The following is a 26,530-nucleotide window of genomic DNA, read 5'->3' on the forward strand; positions in this document are numbered from 1 at the left end:
TCCTTCCCAGCAGGTACTCCATCACTACTTCATAGAATCACAGAATCAGCAAGGTTGGAAAATACCCACAAGTTCATCCAGTCCAACTGTTCACCTATCAACCAATAGTTCTCACTCAACCACGTCCCTCAAATCAACATCTAAATATTCCTTGTATGCCTCTGAGATCAGTGACTCCCCCACCTCCCTAGACAACCAATTCCAGTGCCTGACAGCTCTTTCAGAAAAGTACTATTTCCTAACATCCAACCTGAATCTCTCCTAGTGCAACTTGAGGCCATTCCTTCTAATGCTATCACTAGATACACAAGAGAAGCAGCTGACCCCATGCTAAGCCATGACTTAGCACTTCTGCTACAGAGCTAAAACAAGGCAGTGAGTACATGAATAAATAATCAAGATTAAGAAATAAGTTGGAGCACAACTGTAAAGGAGACACCGCACTTTTACAACTCCGTACCTTTAGAATAAAGAACAGTTTGAGCAAAAGATAGAAAATACAATCCATAACAGTCTTTTGTAAATCTGATGCAGGAAGCTGATGCTGTCATCACATCAAAAATAAAGTAACTAAATGTAAACAAAAAATGTTAAATTTACCAATTTTTTTCCCCAATCTGTCCAAGAAAATCTGAATACTCCATAGGCAGCAGCTGCCTTTTGCTGTGAGTTTTATATCACAATAGACCACTGATTGGCAAATCTATTACTTTGTTAAATAACTCAATATTAAATAAAAATAATACAGTGCTACTGTTGAAATGCCAATTCTAATTGCAAGTCTTCAACCATTTTCATTTCCTTGTGAAACAGATGGAAGCTTTTGTGGAAAGAGAAAGACTGAAAGCAGTTAGATATAGTAGACTGGAAATTGGTACTGGAAGATGAAAATTTTCTTTTTTAAATTTTGTCACAGAGAAAGATTAATCTATCTATGAACTAGAAGATAAAGAAGCACTAAACTCTCTGGCCACTTCACCATTACAAAGTCTGAATAGCTTCCTCTGTGCCTATTTATTATTAAACACATTTTACAACATGCTGAAAACACAATAAATGAATAAGCAAATGCATCTCTAACTTCTGAGTGAGTCTTAGTGTTTCTTCTCTTTTTTCTCCACATAATTACCAAAAAAGGCCCTTTAGACTTAATGAGATAATATAGTATTATTTACAGGAAAAGACTTTTTCTAACTGATTCATTGATTCAACAGACATAGTATTGCTGTGATACCATATAACATGCTTCATATTTTGACAGAACTAAAAGATACGGTTTCAGTAGACTACTTTATGAATTGGACTGTTGACAAAGAGTAAGCTTTCCAAATATGCCACTGGCACTAAACAAAGGTATTTAAAGAAGTTTCCCATATACTAATCCAAAAATATCAATACACTTGCTTGCTAAATGGAAATTTCTTTACATGCATATATAAAGAAAAAAAAAAGTATGCACTTATACACCGTTAAAAAGAAAATACAGTCCTTCAAAATTGTTTCTATGGAATGATTTAGAATGCCACTAGGAAGAACGTCAATGGAAAAACTTTTAAAAACAAATCTATAAAAAAAATTTCAATAAATATTCGGGTCTCACACAGATAATTTTCCATAAGGGTTTAATCTGTACTGATAACAGGAGGATTAGGTCACACTTTGTTAGTACTAGCAAACAGACAAGGCACAACCAAATGCACAATCACCTAGCAGTCCTTTTCCTCCAGGTTACCACACTGCTATAGTTTCATGGGTGTAAAAGGTTAAGTCTTTCAGAGTATGCCTTATAGATATTCATCATTTTTTCAAACATTTTTTTGCTTTAGGATGGAAGTTTGGAAGTACTTCAAAGAACTTTACAGCACACATTCACTAACTAAAAAGATCTGATCTGTTTCCTGAGGCATTTTGCACAATTCCCCTACAAAGAATTAAGTATAAGCTTCCAGAAACTAATTTTAAAAAGACCATACTTTTTATCTTAAAAAAAAAAAAATCCTAAATTAAAAAAAAAAAGAAAACACATTGCTCATGCTAATACTAGTGCTATATGATTACAATTCACTGCAGTTCAAGAAACAAGCCAGAGCTTTCATCTTTCCTACACCCCTTCCCTCTTCACACCATAACATTCCAGATGTACTCAGTCATTCTGTCACTGGCTGCTATTAGAGTCATTTTTTCCTTTATCAAGTTGGAGGCAACAGTTAGAAAAGCTTATTACAAATTACGAAGAAAACTTCAATGCATACTACTGATGGCATAGTAGTCGCAGGATATCATACAATTAGTTATGAGTATGCATCTAATACGACACAGTATTCCTAATGAAACTAACGTATTGCTTATATAAATTCCAAAAGTAAGTGCTTCTCAAATCACGTTATAATAATTTTTAACATGAGGTAATTGTTCCAAATTATCACTTCTTGCATTACAGATGGATTACATACTGCCAATTACAGCAAGACATCGCCTCCATTTTGCCATGCTTCCACAACAGCCAAGATATCTCAGAATGAATCAGGCGAAATCCAGTTTCCCTCCACTGAGATCACCTTCACAAATGTCACAAGCCCTGGGCCGACATTAAGCTTCTGGCAAAACGCCAGCCTGGATGCACTCCGGTGACACAGCAGTGTCAGCAGCTGCAAGCTCTGCCTACGTAGGGCCTCTGCCAACACCACTGTCCTCAGTGAGGACAGACAGCAACAAAAGCAGCCAACCCTTCACATGCTCCAGCAGTGCAGTGCATTTGGCAGCTGAAAGGCAACAGAAGTTTGGGAGATAATGTGTCTTAGTGGTAGACGTGACCTCACCCAACAGAAACTAGCTGGGACCATAGGAATCAACCTATTGGATACACATCCCTATTTCTATGTATTGGAATGTCTGAATGAATATATTGCTTTAGTAAAAGAAGTCGGTCATGTATTTAAGAAAAAAACCACCAACTACATAATGCCCTGGTTTTTTTATATATTTTTTTTAAAAAAGGCTTAATTAGTACGTGAGACAAAGCTAAACCTGCAGAAATACTCCCTATTTCATGTTACAGAGAAATTACTCCAGGGATTAATTTATGTACATATTCACAACCATTCTTCTTATACAGTCATTAAATTCTGTTTTATGAATCACTGTTCCCATCTGGGCTAACACAATTAAGTACTCCAGACAGAACGGTAGGTGTGCTATCGCTAATTAATATTCCCCTCAGGTCTGCACAGTTTCCTTGTGTTTCCAGTACAGCTGAGGTTGGTATTAATCCAGGTAATTTGGCATCTCTCTGAAAGCACCAACAAGCATTTGGGATCAAGTCTGTTTTCATCAGTGAGCCCTTACCAGCTGTCCCAGCAGGGGTACTGAGGCCAGAAAGCAGTGCTGGACCCACAACATAACCCATGTTCTATCTAAAAGCTGCAGTGCTTCCCATCTAATCCACAACATTTTAAAAGTCACTAACAGTGTGATTTAAGTTAATCTCCTCAGGAATCTTGCTACTTAGCTGAATTGCCAAAAGATAGATTTGGTAAAATCTGATAAAACAAGAATGGCTTATACGTATAACACTTAAAACAGGTAAGTGCTAAGGATAGCATAGTTTATATCAGATCTTGAAAGAGTAATTCTGGTTGTTCCTATGTGCTAGCTAAATTTTTCCTCCCTTTAAATTCCTAATTATTCTTTTGCCCCAGTGGCAAAACAAACAGTAGGTTTTAAAACAACAATTTCACAATATTTTCAATCACTTCAATCTCTTTGAGAAACTATGACAAGAAATTTCTCTTTTAATTGTTGATGAATAAAGTTTACTTCCACTGGGAGTTTGTGGTATTTAAAAAAAGAAAAAACAACAGTTCAATTAGGCTTCAGAAATAGTTTGATGCTCTCCAGTTATACTACTCACGAATGCACCATATTTGAATACATTGACTTTTCTCTCCATGTTTTGAATTTATTACATTAGCTTATTCTTCATGTGTACAAAACTCTATGATTCTGTATTACAGGTAGGTGGTTGTAGTAATAAGGAAGTCATTTAAAACACATTATCACCTGTTTAATTAATGACAGGAAAACAAAATACAAGAATGTTTAATTTTTAAAGCTAATGGATTTTGCTTTAGTTCATGAATTCAGCTCTCTCAAAAATCACCCAATATTAAAATGTTGAAAAAAATCCCTTAAACTACTGTTTGATGAAAATATAGAGTTTGAGAGCAGTTTCACTCTTTGTTTTATAAATTAATAGTGTAATATAGATAACTGCTTTGTCATTACAAACAGCACTTAACTTATAAAAACTCAGATTTTTTTATTCCATAAACTTTATCAGCTGCTCCTCAATGTAAACATTCAAAGAAGAAACAGGATGATTTGAGACTACATGATTTCTTAACCTCAAGATATGTTTTTTATGATTCATATCAGATTATACACCATTATATCCATGACAAACTTCATCTGATGTTGCTGTAACTGACAAGTTTAATTACAAAGAAATCGTTCATTGTTCGTAAGGAGTCATGAGCCTGATTATATATTCTGTATCTCTGCTGTCCCAGAGTGCTCACAGCAATTTCCTAGGAAGGATGAATTTAGATGATCTGTCCATTTCACATGGCGGTACCGCTCCGGATACTTTCTTGGTTCAGAGGATAAAGATCTGCATTTTCTTTAAAAACTTAAAAGTCTTTTCCCATTTTTACACAAAAAATGACCATTTTTACAACAAACATTGGAAACTTTAAATGCTTCAACAGAACAAGATGTACCAACTCAAAACAGGTTTCAGCATAGAAGAAGAGGTATGTTACACAAGACTGAAGAGAGGAATGAAAAAAAAAACAAACATCTAAGATTACTTAAAAAAATAATAATAATTTAAAAGACTCCCAACAAAGCATTGGTCAGTCTTCAAAACCATTTTTGTGAGACGAGATATTTTTAGTCTCACAAAGAGGACTGGAACTGCCAAAGGCAGCAAAACATTTAATGGAAGAAAAGAGCAGAGATACCTACGATTCAAAAGAGCCTTTGTAAAACTGGCTTTCAGCTAAGATGCATCTGAAACTGCTTCTGCTTCTCTGTGATATTCTGATAAGTGTCAGAAGACATATCTTATTATTTTGATCCATTTCATTGCAAGTAATTATATGCCACTCATACTTCATTAATGTATTTTTGTACATAACGTACAGAATGCAGCAACTCGCCACAAGGGACAGATAGACTACAAGGAATGTGAAAAGACATCCAGTATGCAAAAACAGCAGCGATTCCAGATCCTTTGTGTATTGACTGACATTTGGAATTTATTATTGAGGAAAACAAGTTATGCTCAGGTATAGCTAGAAAGTTGATCAAATAGTAGCTTTTATTAAGATTTTAAAAAGTGAAATAAAACATTTCTATCACGAGTTTAAAATATCAACTGCTGGTCTGTTCTTCTCACTTTTTTTTTTTTTTTTAACCTGTTAGATTTCAGTGCTTAAAGGGAAGGCAGTAAAGCTGCTAACAGTGTCACACTTATTGAAAAAGTTTCTAATGATACTTACTTTACATAATTGCTTTAGTGGCCAATTATCAGCTAATATCTTAAGTTGCACCCATTCCCATATTTACACTGCTGGCTAGATATCCTGGTCAATATTCTAGACCACAATGGCTTCCTTCAGCTATGCAAACTGGATACACATAGGTTTGCAATAGCTTGGTCTTGTGATGATTGGAAAAGGAGGCACTGCAGATATTTTGTAGGTGAGCACTGCTGTGCTACTAAAATCGCATAAGAAAACACGTGCATAAAGGTATACTGCAGTTTTTAATCACTTCTGACAAAAAAAAAAAAAAATAAGGAAGCGAAGTGGGGGGCAGAGAGTCTCTTCAGGGAAGAAGGATCTAACTCAGTGCAAGAAACAAAATTAAGTAGCTCCTGAAAATTTCATTTCATTACACATGAAGACATTCACATTTCACAGGGATGGCTTTACTGCTTAACCAACAGGCTTTTAAGCCTGAAATGGATCAGGATGCTTTTTTCAGTTTTTAATCAAAATCATATGGTTAAGAATTCCACCTACACCCTGACCTGATCTGATGTTAGATAGCGTTAACAGGTTATTCCATAATAATTCTTGAGAGAACAGGCATAATTCTGTGTGGCTGGTAGTGACAATTCCATTACAATACTGGGGAAAACACTGAAATTATTTTATGAGGTCATTAATTAACAAAGATTCTAAAGGGAAATGTGAGATATCCAAAAGTCGTTGGAGGAAAGACAGTTAAACTTTGCCACTCTGCAAGCAAGAACACAAAATTCATAGACCAGAAAGAATATAATAAAAACAAGTATGACTAATTTATTATAGTTATCTTGCTGACAGTAGAAAAGAAATTCCTGGTCTCTGTACAGCTACTGATTGTGCATTCTACATACAAGAATGAAGAATAAAATACATAGAAAATTGTCAAGTGTCTTTAAAAAATGGGCTATTCCTATGAATTGCTGTGCCTATCTAAATTTCTACATAAATTATGGCTTCCATCACAACTTATATTTACAGTTACATTCCTGCATTTACAGTTTGCTGACATTTTATTGAAAATACAGAAAAATCTTGCTCGTATCTCCTAAGTTGTTTTCAAACAAATATGAAATGAGATGGAGTGGGCTCCTTTTCCTAAAATATTATTTCTAAGTAAATTTTATTCTTGATCCATGTAGAAATCACATACAAGCTCTAAGTTTGCAGAAAGCCAGCATAAGTGGAATATGGCTCAGGTTATAAAACACACCAAGCAGCAACAACAGATTGAGTGTTAATAGTTGCCAAGGAATTCACAGTACACTGTAGGTGTATTATTAAACATTTGGAGACTTGAGTAACTAAAAGCATGTGTCAACACCAACTTTTGAACAGGCAGTGCTAAACTGAGATGGACTATGAGTGATCACCTGAAAGCAAATAATTCCTCTTATCCATGCCTTCTGACACAGCCAACAGCAGCCTCAACAAAATATTTTAAGAGTGATAAATTCTTTCAGAGCTTCTACTGTTATTCTATGAAAATACAAGATATAATGATCTAAATCATTTAAAAAGATCAAATTGGACACGAATACTGCATTTTTTCAATTGTCAGTTACTTCATTACTGTGTATTATGCACTCTCAAATGCAGATTTTCTTAGTGTTTTTGTTTGTAGACATTGATATCATTCTCTTGCATTACATTTTTGCAAGGGATTTACCTTTTACCTTTTTACCAGGATTTCAGATTATTGTTTCTCACACTTTGTAATAAGAAAATCATTGGCTCAAAGCTCTGAACAATCCACTCATTTAATATTTTGATGCTGTTTTATTAAATGTGAACTAAAATCTAAATAAAATCTTGATGTGGAAGCAAAACTAATTTGTTCGTCTGTTCCGTGCTCCTTGCACAAAACAAAGAAAAGGGAGAGCTCACAACTCAGGGCAAATCCACATCTGTTCTAAGTCAGTTTAGTTAATTAGATTTAAACAATAACCTGAGAGTTTATCCAACATAGAATCCAGCGACGCATCCACAGCCTAGCCAGAAGAGTAAAATAAAGTAGGCCAAATGACACCCATATTGAAATTACTGTTTAGGCTATTTAGATTAAAGCAACAATGCCAACTGGGGGATATTATTTCTGATGTGTAGATATTTGGATAATACTCAAAATTCCTTACTTGTGAGTACTCTATTACTGCAATTCTGATTCTGATTATTGAGATTCCTCAATGAAATCTTTCTGCCTACATGCATGTTGTTCCCTGCAAGAGAAGCAGCTGTATTGTTTGTCTCTATTTCCATTTTTCCTCTACCAGATGGCCCAAGCTCTCCCTCAATTTTATTACTGGTTCAGAACTGCTACTAATGTCCATGAAAGCAAAATAAAGAGTTGGGTGGGTTCACTACCAAGCACACAGTTTTGAATTCAATTCTAGACTAGCGATCTTGAAAGTGTATCATTTCAGAGGTTCATTCTGAAGGCACTGAATCACCCTACAGAATGATTCCAGAACAGTGATGTATTTTGGAAAAAAAATGGAAACGAACAGTGAGGAAACAGTAAGGAGTCGGGTACATCAAGTAAAGTATGTGTGTTCTACTACCAAGATATGAAACCTCCTGGTCAATTGATGACCATCAGGAGTTAAATTTTGAACTTTTAAATATGGGATAACATTAGTAAAAGATTCATGTGAGTATTTGTTTAGCAAAAATTTATAGTAGCTTTAAAGGTCAGATTTTTGTTCAATATTACTGATATTTAATCACAAAATCCCTTATGGCACAGCAAGAACTCATGCAACTAAAATAGTGGAAAATCCTTCCTTGTCCTGATGGGAAGCTGATGTGGTATTGCATGCTATAGGAAAAAAAAAAACAAAAAACAAAAAAACAAAAAACAAAACAAAACAAACAAACAAAAAAAAAAAAAACCACCAAAGCCTAGGTCTCCAGAAAATACTTCTGTGATTGATGAGACCACATAAGCGATCTGATGGCAGAGACCCATATTCAAAAGCAATAGAGGAATGAAATTCATATGCTTAGAAGCTCTATGAAAGTTTTAGAATTTCTGAACTTCAAGATTTACAGTAGATCCAAAAGGCTAAGAACAAAAAATCATGTTTATTCAGTGATCATTTCCAGCTGCCCATACGTAACGCAACATGAATTTCTTTAGTTACTGTACACAGTTTCTGTTTCTGGAATTCAGCCACTGCAATTCTCAAAAATACAGAGGTTATCTAAATCATTGGTTTCTTAAAATGTTCAGAAGAGCAACAGCTAAGTTATTCTAAAGATCTCTGAACAAAGAACTGAAACACACTACTTTTTTTAGTAAATATTTCTAAGGTCTTTTAGTTTCCTGCATCATTCAGTTTTTTTTTTTTAAAAAAAAAAGCATAAACTAAAAGTGAAAAAAAAAGCACTATAGAAACTTGTAAGATTGTCCAGAATTGTGAACTCATTTCTTGGAAACTATTGCACTTGAGTAGGCTGCTGAAGCAAATGAAACCACCAGAAAAGTGGCAGAAAGAGAAAGCTACATATTCGCGATAACAAGCAAGTAGATCAGGAGAGGTTACTTGTATTTAGGAATTATTAATCTGAAGTGCAAAGTTGAAAAGAGTAGTTATGCAGAAACATAATTCTAAAATACAACTACTCATGGTCAATTCATGTTCATTTGTATCTTGTTAATTTGCAATTTATTTCATTATGTGCTCCTAAATTTCACGGCAGTAACAGTTTACCAAGGATTTGGTCCAAAATGACTTTCAACTGCAAGCTTTGTTACTTACAGCACTTATCACAAACTGCTCTATTAACCAAAAGATTCCTATCTGGCAATTTGGTGAGCGGGGTTGTCAACTGCAGAAGCATGCTAATGAAGGACACTAGAATTTTTTAGCTTTCCCATATTGCCAATGGAGGCTGGGAGGTAGAAGGAGATAAGCAAAATAATGCAGCAACTGCACAAAAATAATTAAAGAAAGAAAGAAAGAAAGAAAAATCATTGGTCACTAGATAGAAGGCAACCATCTCCAATACCTTCCCTCCCTTCCCCCCCACCTCCCCATAGGATGACAAAATCCTAGCTAATACACCCAACCAGATTCACCAGGTCATTGTGTGTTTTGCCAAGTTATGTCCAAGCATTCCAAGTTTCCTCAAGTCTTAGTAGGCATCCCTGCAGGATGTTCAAAATTGCAACCTGCAAATTATAGTTTCACCTCTAAACCACGGAATCAACCCCCATCTACAAATACCATCTTAAGGAATTATTTTTACCTTATCACCACTCTTTCGGTAATTTCTAATCTTTGTTGTCAGTGGATACTGGAATCAGTCTCATCAGATGAGCACATAGATAGGCAGGAACACAACACCTAGTGAGAGTCATCTCTATCAAAAAATACTTAATAATCATCAATCAAAATTAACAGATGTTAGCTTCTAATCTTGTATGCCTGGCAAGATATTCTAATCTCAAGATATTTTTCATCTCACTATAAGGGCAACAGGAAGCATAGAAGATCTGGAAGTACAATACTAAATATTGATGTTTAATGTCTTCAAAACTTGGCTTTGCTATCACGAAGTGGGGGACACAACAATGCACCACACAACACCAACCACACACAAAATCATTTCACAGTCAAGTTTGTGCAGGTAACATAATATTGCACTGTGTTCGTGAAAGGCTAACAATTAAAGTAAATGCATAATTATGATCGTCATTTAAGCATATTGACTGCTAAAGCCAAGGTTTTGGAGTAAGAGTATTATTGAGTCACAATGAAGTCACTTTAAGAATTCATACCTACCATAACATTACAACATCTTTGACAAAAATCTTATTTTTTTTATATTTAAGTACCTACTTAATATCTAATACTGGTTATGATTGATATCTTCAGAAAAAATCTAGTTTAAAGTCAAATGCAAATTTTCATTCCCTCTTGTCTTTGGAATTTGAATCACTTGAAATCACCTTGAGAAATTTAGCATGGGTAATGCAACTACTGAATGCGAATGAATTCTAAAATGGTGTAAAAAAAACAAAACAAAAAAAAAAAAACAGTTATTTAATAAGTGGTCAGCTTCTTGATTTAAACAGTTTTTAGACAATACTTTATACTGCATTTCAGGAAGCTCTAGCACTGCTTCACACCAAAATCACAATAGCAATTCTAGAGGTATAAAACACATGCAGATTTTCCATGAAAGTATGTTTCCATGTTTGCTCTCTTTACCCAATCTTCTGCCACAGTTTTCTTTAAAAAGCTTTTTTTTTTCTTTGATAGTTATTTATTGTCATTTCATCTTTCTTATCTCACCACTGCTAATTCTTTAACAGAAAATCATTTTTTTCTGACATAAATGAAGATATCAATGTCTCCCAGGAGTCATGATGTAACAGTGGTTATCTTGTGGTGAGAGAAACTACAAAGTGTATTTAAAGTCTAAATTAAGAAAGATAATCTACTATGGTTCAGTAGAAACATATATTTCCAAAATAGCATATAATTATTCTGTTACAACTCTTTGTTTCAGTCATTATATCTTTAGACTAAGCTATTCAAAACAAGGAATCTGTACCAGTAGGAAAAAACAAATTACCAGGAGATAAAACTGGCCTACCAGGCAGCATAATATCACTTAAGAAGCTGGATTCTGACTGACACACAGGAAAAAAAAAAAAAAGTACTGTTTAACATTCAGGCAATGCATACTTAACAATCACAGATTTTCAAGTTTTGTTTTTAACACCAAAATTATTCCACATCAGATTTTCCTTTCAGAATTTCCACCTCCATATTCCAAAAGAATGGCAAGATTTAGCTTGATTTCCTTAGTCCTCTATTAATGGCATATTCATAGGTCTTTTGTTTTTTCTGCAAACTCTGCAAACAACTTCACTGGACAGTTCATTTTTCTAATAATTTAAGTGAGTTAACATTCATTTTATTCAATTTAAATGTTTTGATTTAAAATTGTTACTAACTTAAATCCAAATCCTCTTTGGTTTGTTGCGCAGATGAAGGACCACAGAAACTTGTCTAGAACTTGAGACCTACTGCAACATGACCTCTTAAAGCACATAGAAATTCACAGCTCGTCTCTTCAAGTGGCACAAGACTATTCTGTCTGCTCTATCCTCTTTTACTAACCATAGGAAATGCAGAAATCACGGGCAAAGACAAAGCCACTTCTAAAGTTCAAAAGGAAACTCGTGTGACTCGTGCCTAGTACAGACCATGCAATTTGATGAACCAACAAAGCCTCTGGTAGGAGGGCAGAAGTGATTCTCTGCTTTATCTTTTCTCCATTGGAAACTGTTTACTAACTGTTGCAAAAGTGAAAATGAGTTTGAGAGTATGCTTGTTCAGTACTACAGAATTTTTTTTTCAAACATATGAACAAAATTAGAGGGTATCTACCTCCTAATAGAAGAAGCCCTTCAATTCTCTTGTACAGTTAAACAGAAAGAAACGTTTCTTGTTATGACCGAACTATTCAAAGCACTGATGAGGAGGAATCTCCCTTTTTTACAATTAAATGATTGAACTTATAAATCTGGGAAAAGCAAGTGAGTAGCCCTGCTGAAGAGCACAGAATTTCTACCTCAAGGTAACAACACAGATCTTCAAGACTTTGATTTAAAAGACAAAGAAAATGCAGAGCCACAGCTGAACAGCATACTAGAAAAGGGCAGGATAATTCTGAAAGTGTAAGATGTGTAAAAGATATACATAAGGAGGTTTTGGTTTTTTGTTTTTTTTTTTTTTACAGACTGATTTCTCTTCTTGATCACAAGTAATACTCACAGTGGCCTTTTGCTAGCTGAACTGCAAAACAGCAGCAAATCTGCTCTGTGCTTTCCAGAATTTTCTACCGTCTGGTAAAAATGAATGAAGGAATAAAAGGATACAAACTTCATAACAAAATATACTTATTAGATTTTTTTTTCTTTTAAAAAAAACAGCTTACTCCTGCGCATTTTATAATTCCTCATCTGTTAATTCTTCATTAAATGAAATGATCACTGCATTTTAGAGAAAAATAGATGAAGAAAAACCTTAAAATCTGAAAAAATTAAATTGGTTGCAAATACTATAAAGCCAGGATTAAAGGAAAAAAGAAAAATATTATGTATTAGCATTGCAGTAGGGCATGAATGGTCTTGCTGAAGTCACTAAAAAATGTTCAGATGATATCAAGATAGCAGAAAACATTTATGGGCATTTGGAAATAAAGTGTTCATTGCAAACAAAGAAAGCCCAGCACCAGAGACAAAAAGTGCAAGTGATCTGATAAAGAAATTGCAATTGTTTTGTATGCTGTGTTCAGACAACAATTTCAGTACAGACTTTAATCTTATTTCACCATTTCTCATAAGTCATATATACAAGTAAAAAAATAAAGTAAAAATATCTTTACCCACTGAGATGTGCCTGAGGGGAGGAAAAAAAAAAAAAAAAAAGACTGCTGTATAACGTGGATATTTCATTTTTCTTTAAGAAATAGTTGAAGCACTAAGGGCACTTGTTAATAGATATTTAAAAGCAGAATCTGAGTTGATGCCTGCATTTGAGGCCCCACTATCATCTACTCTTGGCCACTCAACGGTCTACCCACTTTACGCCAGTGCCACTACATTTGAGCAACTGATGAAGAGATCCAGCTGAAAATTAACCCAGAGGAAAAAATAAAATGAGTATTTTGTCCCTAATGGAGCAAATCAGGCAGACATACAAACTCTAATAATAAAAATTTGAAAAATTTGAAGGAGAAAAAGAAAGTGCAAGCCTGCTAGTAGGCACAGCACTGTAAACCTCTCACTAAAATCCAAAGATCTGCGGAAAAAGAATGATAGCAAAGGTCAGATTACATCAAATTACACGTGCATCAAGTATTAAAACTGTGGGGAAATACAGTCATCTCACAGGAAGTAGAAATTGAAATAAATTAAACTTAAGTGAAACATTCTATAAACAAAAATCTAGAAGCAAATTACACTTTGCTGATTGATGACAAAAAGTCAAAAGAATGCTAAAAAGCATAAGCCTTCATCAGTGTATGAAGATTGAAGTCCTACATTTGCAAAAAGGCACTATGTAATGTGCTAAGTTTTTTAAGATCGCAAATTTAAACTTATCTAGAACCCACAGGATGTCTGAGTAAGTGAACCTGAAATAACACCAGCTAAGCAAGAATGTCATTCTCCAAAACTGGCAGTTAACAAAGGAGGCATCAGTCTGTCTGTCTGTGTGGCAGTGAGGGGAAGAGAAGGGAGAAGGAACAACTAGGAAACATATCCACACTGAGCGATAGCACAAGTCAGAATCAATTTGGTGCAAGACTTTCTTATTATCAAATTCTTCAGCTTTTATTAAATTGAGATACATTACAACATCTGAAATATTAATAACATTCCAGTATATCACAATTTGTCACAGAATTCATAAGTTAATAAATACAGGAATAAATTTTATTTTATTTATATGTATATACACACATTTTACCCCCAGATTTATTGCAAAAGCTTAGTTCAAGGGAGAGTCAATAAACAGTAGATTCTACCTCAGTCATTGAAAACTAAATTACTTAATTGGACATTTCTGGGACATTAACACAGTTTTTGGAATTGAGGGTAGTTTTTAGCAGGATCAATTGTTATCACCTCTTCTGAAGCCACTGTTAAATTAAGAAAGACTTAGAAGTTGAAATAAGTATGGCAAAATTTGTTCTTCAAGCTAATTTTATTTTACTCTATGCTTCAAAAGTCTTCCTTCCTATATTGTGCTGCATTCTCAGCTAATGACAGCATGGCTTCTCCACACAGTGAGGGAGGTAAGAAATGATACTGGCCTACTCGAACTAGAATGTTTATTGGTGGGGCTCTTATTCTTGTTTCTTAGTTACTCCTATATGCTTATTTAAGGAAAAAAATACTTCTCTAAAATATTATGTAGAATTTTCTTTTTTCTTGGACTTGATAAACTGGCACTATTTGCTCATTTTGCCGTTCTGAAGTCAGTCATAAATGCAGGGCATTCAGGTGGAAAAGCCTATCATGACTATTCTCATCTAATTGTTCAAATTCTCATTCTGACAGCTCTTTGCCTCTTCAGGGAATAAACTGCCTGAACGAGATAAAGAATGCTTTCTTAAGCAAGTTTTGTGCTTTTGTCTCTATAGGTCCCTCCTCCCTTCCTTAACTCCACTGGGGAATCTGAAGACATAAGTCTAATATAATGAAACTACTGCGGTATTCATTGTTATACAGTTATACCGCTGCGTTTCAAATAAACTGAGAATGTGGGGAATAAATACATTTATTATAAATACAAACTAAATATTAATATAAGTTAAAATAAATGTGGTCCACAAGGGAATGTGGCCTATAAGCAGTTGCTGTTAACCAACAATTAAGAATTATGTCAAATATTTCTCAGCTCTGAGAAACTTTTACTCAAAGTTATAAAACACAACAACAACAAAATCCATCTGGACACAAGTTGCATGGGTAGAACTGCAAATTTCTCTAGTACTATATAACTTTCTTGTGGAATATCACAAATTCCATTTCAGCATTATCTACATCCAGAAAGGTAAAATATTTGGAGTTGTTTCATTGTTGTTTTTTTGTTTGTTTGTTTTTTGTAGTCATTTTCTTAAAGGAGAACATATCAAAATAAATAATACAAAATAATATTCCTAGATGTGAACTTTAAACTCAGTATAAGCATTTAATTAAAATAGTTTTTACATAGGTAGCATATGCACTGAATTCCAGAGAGCTGTGCTGACAAGCAGGTGCATTTATGGATTGGCATGAGTAGAGATACAATTTTCAGCTGCAGAATAAATGCCAGTTAGGAATTCAGATTTCCCTCAAAATTCAAAGATGCAGCTTACTTTCTTCCACTCAGAGAACAGTAGGAATTTTTGACAAATGTAGTGTTATCAGTGTATTTTGCAAATATAACACACAATTATGTATGCTCTTTTACTTTGATAAAGCGTCTGGTTTTTATCATACACTTAAAATATCAAGTATAGCAGGGTTTAAACAGCAAGCTGCTATTTCACCACTGCCTTCAGTTGTATCAAGCAAAAATACAATACCATGATGTTTATATATTCTTCCAATAGCTTAGTTAACAGCATTTTGCTTTAGTGGTAACTATTAGCTATCTGGAGTAAATAATACAATATCACATAGAGGAAACAGAGCTCACTGAGAGGACTATTATTCCAGTTTTTCTCCTACAAAGTGAAAGGGCTTTCCTTGCAACATCAGTCTGAACATGACTTAAAAATAGGAAGTATTTATTCTTAGTATGCAGTTCTTTTTTTAATTCTATTCTTTTTTTTTTTAAATTTAAAAGCTGCTTGTGCCTGCTTTTAAAAGTGCCTGTTTCTTTCTATGCTTTTTTCTTTGATTTAAAGAGATTCGGTAATTAAAATTGTGCTCTATGCAATTAATACCGTAGTCAATTAAATGGAAATCTTAGGTCTGAGCAAAAAACAGGAATAATTTCAAGGCTTGCTTTAGCTCATCTGAAACTACATCTTAATGTGTGTTGTTTTCTCTCTAGTTTTTGCTGACCTTTGCTTTTCTTGGACAGAAAAGTGATGTTCTGGAGACCTCACATTCGTTCAGCTGTAGATGGAATTGAAATAGAGATTACCTTACAAGACCTCCATGCTCTTTGAATCTCTAACACTGAAACATTTACACTGATTTGCCTCAGGAGTTTCCTTTTGGCAAAAACATAATTTATTCCTTCCCCTTGAGGGTTCAAAGAGCACTTCACATGAAATTGACTGCCTTCTTTTCACATGTGCTTTGTTAGCTTTGTATATCATCTTCAAATGCCAAGAGTAAGAATAATAACTAGACTGTGGTAGATGCCTAGGGAAATTGAAAATTTGAAATGTAAATACAACTTCCCCATACTACAGGCCAAATATTGCAAAATTACTGAACTCGAAAGTTATTTGTTCCCACTTCAGGCAATACCATTTGAGCAAAGTTATCTTCTGTAAAATATACACAGAGGTTCTGAATGTTTTGTTGTTGTTTTTGCCAAATCAGCTGATAGATGTTCTTGCAATAAATTCAAGAGCAAGTCACATCCTGAAACTAATAGCTTTTTACAGCTCAACTCCATGGCACCAAGAAATCTCGTAGTAGTATTGTCACTACTATCTTAGATACATTACAGAGAGCAAATAGCAGATCAAATCAGAATCTGAACCTACTATTAATAAGGCACAGCTCCAGAACATGTAGTATCCAGGTTTTTTGTTTTTAAATCAGCAACCACAGATTAAGTCACCGTAATCCCTTTACTCCTCTCACTGACATGACATACACACTCCCACCACTCTGGAATACATCTGATGAACTTCTCAAATGCCTAATGGAAAAGTTATAAACTGACATACAGGTTTCAATTTAAATTATATGCATACATAAGAAGAACACTCTACAGCATGCCCAAAAGGATCACGTTTTTCCAAAGTTACCAGAAGATGAAATTCCCTATTGTAGACTAATCAAAATCATCTGCCCAGCAGCTGTTGGGGACAACTCAGCAAATTAAAAATGGAACCTGAAAATCCAAAATGAGAGACTGCATCTAAAATAGTAAAGAGTGAAAATGCATAATGAAAAAAGAGTGATTCATTTTTTCCACTACTTCCTTGCCTTTCTCTCCCTCACTTCAAATGAGGAAAAATTATGAAGAGATTCATCCCCAACATTTTTAAGATTTAAAGGTTTGAAGGCTGGAAGAACACCAATTTACAAAAGTTAACGGAGAAATAAAATTTAAAAAGCACAAACCTGCAGTCTCCTTCATAGAATTATAGAATCACAAGGTTGGAAACAACCTATAAGATCATCTAGTCCAGCCGTTTCCTCATCACCATTGCCACCACAAGCACTAAACCATATCACGCAGCATGCCGCCCAGACGCCTCTTCAACACTGCCAGGGACAGCGACTCCACCACCTCCCTGGGCAGCCATTTCAGTGCCTGACCACCCTCTGAGAGAAATAGTTCCTCCTTATGTCTAATCTAAACCTCCTCTTGTACAACTTGTGACCATTTCCCCATGTCCTGCTCGTTGCCTGGGAGAAGAGGCCAAATCCCTCTTCACCACAACCTCCCTTCAGGAAGTTGTAGAGTGCAGTGAGGTCTCCCCTGAGCCTCCTCTTCTCCAGACTGAACAATCCCAGCTCCCTCAGCCGCTCCTCACAAGACTTGTGCTCCAGACCCCTCACCAGTTTTGTTGCCCTTCTCTGGACATGTTCCAGGACCTCAACATCTTTCCTGTAATGAGGGGCCCAAAACTGAACACAATACTCGAGGTGCGGCCTCACCAGTGTTGAGTAGAGGGGGACGATCACCTCCCTGCTCTGCTGGCCACACTATTTCTAATGCAGGCCAGGATGCCATTGGCCCTCTTGGCCACCTGGGCACACTGTCAGCTCATGTTTAGCCGAACATCAACCAACACCCCCAGGTCCTTCTCTTCTTCACAATCATCCAGCCACTCATTCCTAAGCCAATAACGCTGCATGGGGTTTGTTGCGCCCAAAGTGCAGGACCCGGCACTCAGCCTTGTTGAACTTCATCCCATTCACCTCAGCCCAGTGATCCAGCCTGTCTAAATCCCTCTGAAGGGCCTCCCTACCCTCAGGCAGATTGACACCACCTCCCAACTTGGTGTCATCCGCAAACTTACTGAGGGTGCACTCAATCCCCTCATCTAGGTCATCAGTAAAGATATTAAACAAGATGGGCTCCAGTACCGACCCCTGGGGGACACCACTTGAAATGGGTCACCAGCTGGACTTCACTCCATTCACCACGACCCGCTGGGCATGGCTCTCCAGCCAGTTCCTTACCCAAAGGAATGATCAACAGAAAAGAAATTTGCCAAGGATAATGTTTGATGTGTTATCTACAATTTCTGTAAGAAACTGTATTGTTCATGTGATTAAATGTTCAGTTAATTATTTCAGTATACTTTATGATTTTTAAACCTTACATCAAAAATAAGGTCCTGCATTATCAAAGTTAACTAATTGTATGATGAATCCAACTCTTCCTACACCAACAGAACCCAAAATGGTTTATATACAAAACACAGTTAGCTCTCTCTCTATCTCCATCATTTAGGAAGTTCTGATAGCTTAAAATACTCCACCAGAACAATTGCTTCTGGATTCATTCTAATTTAAAGCAAAGAGCAGATGCCATGCTTGATGCACAGCTTATTGGCACCTACTGAAGGAATATCTTCAAGCAATGTTACAAGCCTAATGCAAAGATAGCTTAAAGGTAGTTTTATCCCAACATACTTTCTGCTAGATCTGTATTTTTTGGTGATCTTCTGAAACCCCATCAGAATCCTGCCTTCTGTACAAAAGATTTGACCCAGACAACACACCAGGATAATCACTGTTGAGCAGCAGAACCATACTTGGAAACACATCACAATGGGGGACATAGAACACAGTATTTGTCTGAAGCTGCAAGGGAAATTTAACAGGATGAAATTACCAAATTCAGCAGCAGATGATCATCATCATTAAAGCACAAAAAAAAAAAAAAAAAAAAAAAAACACCCCACACACAGGAGCAACAACTCTCTTTGTAGCATCAACCATTAAATGTGATAACATATGATACAAGCATGTTCAAAGTTGATGAGACGACAATCCTGAGTCATACAGCACTACACATTTCTCAACACCTTTTAATGAAGGTCTGTTTCTTTTCCATGGTCAATCTACCTGTCCTTTAAAACACCATTAGCTTTGTTTACACTTTGTTTATAAGAAACACCTACCAACAATTATTATTTGACACTTTCTAAGACTTAAAGATGTAATTGGGAAAAAATTGGCACTTGTACCATTGAGAGTGAGACACATTTTGCACTTCAAAAAAGTGAGCAAAAAGACAACCCAGCTGACTAAAGCAGTATTTTACTTATAGCCACTTAAGTTTAAGTTGCTTTTTCAACAACTTGATTTCTAACATGATTAATAAAACAGCTTTTACTTCAAATCTAATAATACTGTTCTTTCATCTGAGTTGTACACACAATAACAACTCCAAAAGATGACTTAATGAAAAAACTAAAATGCATGTTCCTTGCCTTTTTTTTTTTTAGGAAAAAGAGAACATAAGATCAATATTTGCTTTTCTCAGATCTCTTTATATCTCAAAAATGCATTAAAAATATAACTTACTATCTCTTTCAAACGACCATTACAATGTGCTATAAGTCCCACACTAACAAGTCCTACTTTCTACTAACTCGTGTATATACATGCATCGTTTTCTAAACCAGAATACCACCAAAGGCTTCAGTCAATAGTAAACAAGCACTCACACACACCTATCAGGCACATTCGTATTCTTTACCTTGCTCAGTACTTCCCAAGCTTTTTCAGATTTTGAAGTCCCATTTTAAAATGCTTTGTTAAAAAAAAAAAAAAAATAGTTTCATCCACTCTCAGCACTTTTTGAGTTGCAGCTTTCTCAAAAATCCCTTGGGCAGCTACCAGACTCCTTTCTGGTACAGTATGATACAGAGTGAAGCATGCTAAGTATGTATTCTCATTCACCATCAGAATAGTCCTGCTGTTTGAGTTCCTCTCCCCACATACACAAATATATGAAAAAAACATTGTTTTATATTCACGCTCAAAAAAGGAAAAAAAACATCACTATGTCCTTCCCTTTCACTATGCTTTTCATCTTCAGGTAAAGTTTCACTTAATTATTACTGTTTAATTTATTACACAAACACTTCAGTACCTTTTCTTGTTTAAAAATAAGAAGTGGAAATATTTTGCACTTACCTAAATTGTCATCAGGGTAAATTAAGTGAAGAAAAGAACGATGGTAACATCCAAAAATGAAATTAAAGTCTGCAAGCATGCATGTATCTCTTAACAGAGAGGTATTGAAAAATAAGCTGAAGAAAGCAGGAGACAACAGTACAGTGACAAACAGAAAATAAAACAAATGAACATGCAGAAAACATTGAATTTTAAATTATCTTAGAGCATACTTTCATGGGTCATAAATACTATATTGCAGTAGTGAGGTAGGAAAATATCGTTTACTGTCTCTTCTTTTACAATGCAGGTAAATGAGAAGTTTCATTTGTATAACATGCTATGCATCAGAAAGCAAGTAAGTATCATTTACCATTTTTACTAGAAAACATATGGTAGTCTGGTAAAGATTTTACTAGTAATATACTTTAATACAAAGAATGGAAACATTTCAAAATGTTTTACTGTATTTTCCTTTAGTTTTCTACTTAAAAACTTGTCACAAAGTAAAAATGAAGAGCATGGAAAATACAATCGACCAGCCTAACTTGCAACTCTGATTTTATGAATATTCATTCGCTTATCTGCTGATTAAATTAATATATTTTATCAGCTCTGTTCTCTTAAGTATGAGTTATTAATACTACTACAGACACACAAAAATTATTTCAAGGAATAATTCTGTATTCAAACCTATGAGTCTCTCAGAGGAACTGTTCAGTACCCTTTTTGTCCTTTCTTTTTTCATTAATTAAAACTCCTGCAGTAGCAGGGCAGGAATTACACTTCAAAGGAAGTTTATAATATGTTTCAAAGAACACATTAAACAATCTAACATTACCTGTTTTTCTGTAAGGCAATAGAATAAAAAGGATCAAACTCACCGTTTATTTCCAACATGGTCATATAAACACATCACAAAAGAAAAATAGCCACTGTTCATTGTGTGCAGTGACTCATATTTGTATTGATTACATAGTATTAAACAAAGACATTTATAAGCTGGGTTAGGGGCCATTATTTTATGCAACTCGGTATATAGTTTATTGAAATGACACCATAATAAATCTAATTCAGCTTTTAAAAAGTCATAAAAACATATTAAATGATAAAAATTAATGCATGATATAAAAACCAGTCAAGTAAAATGGATCCATTTTGTGGAGTTCTGTTGTTGTTTTTTTGTTTTGTTTTGTTTTTGACACTCAGGAAACAATCTTAGGAATTAATTTTTTGAAGATTTTTGTGTCATCTCGGTGTTGCACGTCCTTCCTATCATGCATTCTCACATTCTCCTGTCTGAAAAAGAACAATGTGAGGGGTGCCATATTCAAAAGTCATAGCTGTCATGTGAAGTTCCCACTGACCAGAAAAAGGAAAACACCACTTCCATTTTTATGAAACGTGGACAGAAAAGTCCAGAAAACTTCAGGTCAGTAGCCTCACCTCTGTTCATGGGAATATCGTGAAACAGATCCTCCTGGAAGCTATGTTAGGGCACTTGCAAGAAGAGGACATGATATATGACAGCCAACATGGCATCATCGAGGTCAGATTGTGCCTCATCAATCTGGTGGCCTTCTACAATAGAGTGATGGCATAAGTAGATTGTGTCATCTACATGGAATTCTGCAAGGTCTTTGGTATGGTCCCACACCACATTCTTAGCTCTAAATTGAAACAATACAGATTGAAAGGGTATCCACTATTTGGTGGATAAGGAATTGCTTTTATGGTCACAGTTGGAGGGTTGTGGTCAACAGCTCTATGTCCAGATGGAGGCTGGTGACAAGTGGTGTCTCCCAGGGGTCCATCCTTGAAGCAAGTGCTCTTCAATAACTTTATTAATAATGCAAATAGTGGGATTGAGTATAACCTCAGCAAGTTTGCTGTTGACACCAAGCTAAGCGGTACAGTCAGTAAGATAGAAGGACAGGATGCCATCCAAAGGGATCTAGACTAGCTTGAAAAGCAGGCTCATGAGAACTTAATGAGGTTCAACAAGACCAAGTGCAAGTTGTTGCACCTAGTTTGTGGTAATCCCAGATAAGTCTACAGACTGAGAGAACTCATAGAAAGTAGCTCTGCAGAGAAGGACTTGGAAGTTTTGGTGTATGAAAACCTTGATGCAAGTTAACCATGTATACTTGCAGCCAAGAAGGCCAACTGTATCCTAGGCTGCACAAAGGAACACGGTCAGCAGGGTGAGAGCAGTGATTGTCCCCCTCTACTCTGTTCTCATGAGGCCTCATCTGGAATCCTGCATTCAGGTCTGAGCTCCCAACAAACACGAGACAGGGCTGTTGGATCAGATCCAGAGGAGGCCACAAAGATGATCAAAGGGCTGGAGCAAACCTCCTGCGAAGAAAAGTTGAGGCAGCTGGGCTTATTCAGGTTGGAGGAGAGGTTCTCGGGAGACCTCAGTGTGGCATTCCAGTACTTAAAGAGACCTTATGAACAGGAGAAAGGTTTACTTTTTACGTAGACTAATAGTGAAAGGATAAGGGGGGATGGTTTTAAACTAAAAGAAAGGAGATTTAGTTAAGATGTAAAGAGGAAATCTTTTACTCAAAGGTTGGCAAGGCACTGGAACAGGTTGCCCAGAGATGTTGTGGCTGTCTCATCTCTGAACGCATTCAAGACCAGCTAGGATGGGGTCCCATGCAGTCTGATCTACTCTTCCCATGGCAGAGGGACTGGATGATCATTAAGGTCCCTTCCAATGCAAACCATTCTATGATAACAGAGGTTGCAGAGACTATAATTATACGCAGATTCAAAAGCAGACTCACTTAAAAGTCCCCTGAAAGTTAGGAACACAAAGTGTACATGTTTCAAAGAGTACTCAGTGGAGTACTCACCATATGCTTACTTCATCCTCTGAACTTTTAGACATTGTCACACTAGGCTAGATAAACTTTCAGGCCAATCTTAGTCTTCTATGTTATTACCTTCTTACAGGAAAGATTCATGAGAGACTGTGAAATACCTTATTTTTGTCTTTTGCTAGGTTCATTTAAAAAAAAAAAAAAAAAAAAAAAAAAAGAGTACTGGTTAAAAAAACAAATCTTCCATGAAACAAACAAATGAACAGGACTTGTAACAGCTATTAGTTCCCTTTCCCTTCAAAATGAAGAAGTAACTTTCAAAAAGTGTGTCTAACCACTTTGGTAGATGACTTAAGTTCTTTAAATACTAGATTCAAATTCCAAACATCATGTTACTTCTAAGTGAAGGGTATTAGGCTGATGCTTCCCTACGAAAGGCTACTAAAAGGCAATGCTTTATAATATTCCCTCTACTATTAATTGACACCAACTTTCAAGATTAGAAAGGTTAACCAGCAAGGCTTTTGAAAGAACCTCGAACAATGTTTACAATACTTGTTCTAGCAGCATCCTGGTTCATCCACCACAAATTCATTACCTTTTATTTTCTTGTATAAGTAGAGTGTCTAGACTGATAGTACATTTGTTTACTGTATTGAATTCCTGATCAACACCCAGTTGGGCTGATTGCAATCATTCAGGACCAAACCTGTTAATTCCACAGCACATCATGTATCTAAGAGTTGCAAAGTTCGATGAGAACTAATGATTATCAGAAACTCAGAAGTAAATGAAAAAAAGCCAGTCGTTGCTGTCTACCAGCCAGTGAAGAAGTTTAGATTGGGAATCTGGAAGTGACAGAAACACAGGATTGTGTTTTTGTCTGGGGAAAGTTAACAGATGGTCTGAAAAGGAGCAATTTTAAATAAGCCCAGCAGCCAAGAAGAATGTGGAGACAGAAATATGATAATTTTTTTTATCTACTCAATGCCACTGTTTTATATAACTTTGTGAAATAAAACATTTCCTTGAAGTACGACAATACAGCTTTAACATTTTCATCGTTTTGGGACAGGATTATTGCGTTGCAAATAAAAGTATTTGAAGTACATATTTACAAGATAGACTTTTTCTAAGTCTCAGAAGCATTGCTGAAAACACCACTTCAACTCTATTATCTTGTTATTGCCAAATTTGATCCAATATTATAAGTAAAATACCAAGTACTTAGCTGTGAATTAACAAAAAGAAACTTCCAGAACTACTTACCTGATTTTCTTCATGGGAAACTCTCATTTGTTCTTTAAGAACTGACATTCTGGCTGCTTCTTCCTTCCTCAATACTCTTTCTTTCTTTAATTCAGGACTCCAGAAAGTTTTGATGCTATTCATGGAGGATCCCAGCTTGCTGTCTTTAATGTCTAGTTCTTTTCTGAGAAGATCATTCTCCCTCTGTAGTTCCTTAAGCTGAGCCTGCAGGTCTAACATAGTACTATCTCTAACCTGTCTCAGCATAGAAGGAACCTGGTGGTGATGATGGTGTGAAGATGTGGTCAGACCTCCGTGTTGATCAGTGTAAGAAAGGACATCTGTGTGGGACAGTCCAGCTGAAGCAATATTAGGACTGCTTCCCATAGCTGTGACTCGACCACCATACACAGCTCGATTTGTAGCCCTTCCAAGAGTCATTGTGCCCTTTGGGAAAGTAGTAGAAGCTACACCTTCATGGTCACTCAGATACATTGGTCCAGATGTTGCATAGGCTGCATTAAGGGACTGGATGTTCTCCATTGATAACGTCTTACCTGTTCCTCCTCCTCCTCCACTACTTGTTCGCCTATGGCCCAGGCGAGGAGATCTTGGCAAACGAGGAGACCTGGAGGGACTTCCTTCTAAGTTGCTGATTGTTCTCGCACTTCCGTACATCTTTCTTCTACTTTGAGGTACTGTTTAGTAAGAAACTAGTAAGACTAAAGTTGAATATTAAATTTATAATTCCAGCTAGAAATATTGGCAGTTTCACTGTATTCTTCCAGTAGGCAAAAAACCTTCCAATTCAGGTACCTAAAAAGGACAAAAAGATATTACAAAATAAGTAAGATTTCCCCCTTGTCTTAGAAAATATTTTTACAATTAGAAAGTAAAACGCATAAGTCTTAACTAATTAAGTAACTACTTTGAACATAGAACTTATAATACATTCTATATTTAGGCTGTCAGCATTTTAAAACCAGAGAAAAAAATGCTCATTTCTTTCTTATTAAAAATATCTTCACATTTTGACTTATTTTAACAAGCTTTCTGTTGCACTACGAACCCAAAAAAAAGCATTTTAGCAGGTAAGTGGAATGATATTAGACTTAAGTGACTGATCATGTGAAATTACATACAGGAGAATACAATAGCTGCTGTTGGCATTAAAGACTACCAAACACAAGTATTCCATTTTCAAAAGGCTGTTTAAAACAAGGAAGTTCTTTTACATAGATATCATATGGATATATACATAGAGGTTTTTAGAAGCAAGCAATGTTCTAACAGCTCAGCTTCAACCAGTAAAAATATTTTAGGAAGAAAAATTAACAAAACCAAGCTAATTTGAATATATTCTCCTAAACTGTCACAATGCAGTATTACAACACTTTCCTTATTGAATGAAGTAATGGCTTGCTAGTGTTTGTTGTTAATCAGCTTCTCAAGAAGAGGTTACATCATCTAGGCTTTCCTTTAGAAAAGGAGTGCCTGACAGATACAGTTTTCTTTCTTTCTTTTCCCTTATGCATATTACTTTTGACAGAACTATCTTCACAACTTACTTAAACAGATAGGTACGGATCAAATATTCTTACTGTTTTTAAATACTATACTATTACTATACATGAAATGGGTTCTATTAATTTAATTGGTGCTCATTAACCAGCTCCAGTATCATTTATTTTACAGGTAATTGGAGGAAGAGCAAAGGTTGGATCCATTTAAATCCAGTAATATTTAACTGCTCCCTCACAGCATTCTCTTTACATATAGATACATTATTTTTTAAATATCTGATACAAAATATCCGTCCTGCAAGTGAACAACTCTGGCATGAAAAACTACTGCAGATATTACTGTTGCCAGCAAACAAGAGGCATGCCCAGCTCTCACCTGATCCCCTGGTTATCCCTCACAAACATACAGCGCATGGTTTATATTAACTCTAAGAATTGTTCTGTATTTACCACACTTTCATCACATTTAATACTCAGCAGAGTCTAAAGCATTTTTGTTTCATT

General features: G+C 35.6%; 1 protein-coding gene across 6 annotated transcripts in view; it reads right to left on the reverse strand.

Moving 5' to 3' along the window:
* The window catches only part of ERC2 (ELKS/RAB6-interacting/CAST family member 2), a 428,344-nt gene that overhangs the window by 390,490 nt on the left and 11,324 nt on the right, over positions 1–26,530 (reverse strand). For all 6 annotated transcript variants that reach the window (XR_007379214.1, XR_007379215.1, XR_007379216.1 and 3 more), the window contains exon 2: positions 24,525–25,319. Coding sequence is in view for 3 of the 6 variants with exons in the window: in XM_048956930.1 (XP_048812887.1) it covers positions 24,525–25,181 (657 nt within the window). In the remaining 3 variants the exon portion in view is untranslated. The remainder of the gene's footprint in view (positions 1–24,524; positions 25,320–26,530) is intronic.

This window comes from Lagopus muta, chromosome 11 (assembly GCF_023343835.1).
Source record: "Lagopus muta isolate bLagMut1 chromosome 11, bLagMut1 primary, whole genome shotgun sequence".
Classification (NCBI taxonomy): Eukaryota; Metazoa; Chordata; class Aves; order Galliformes; family Phasianidae; genus Lagopus; species Lagopus muta.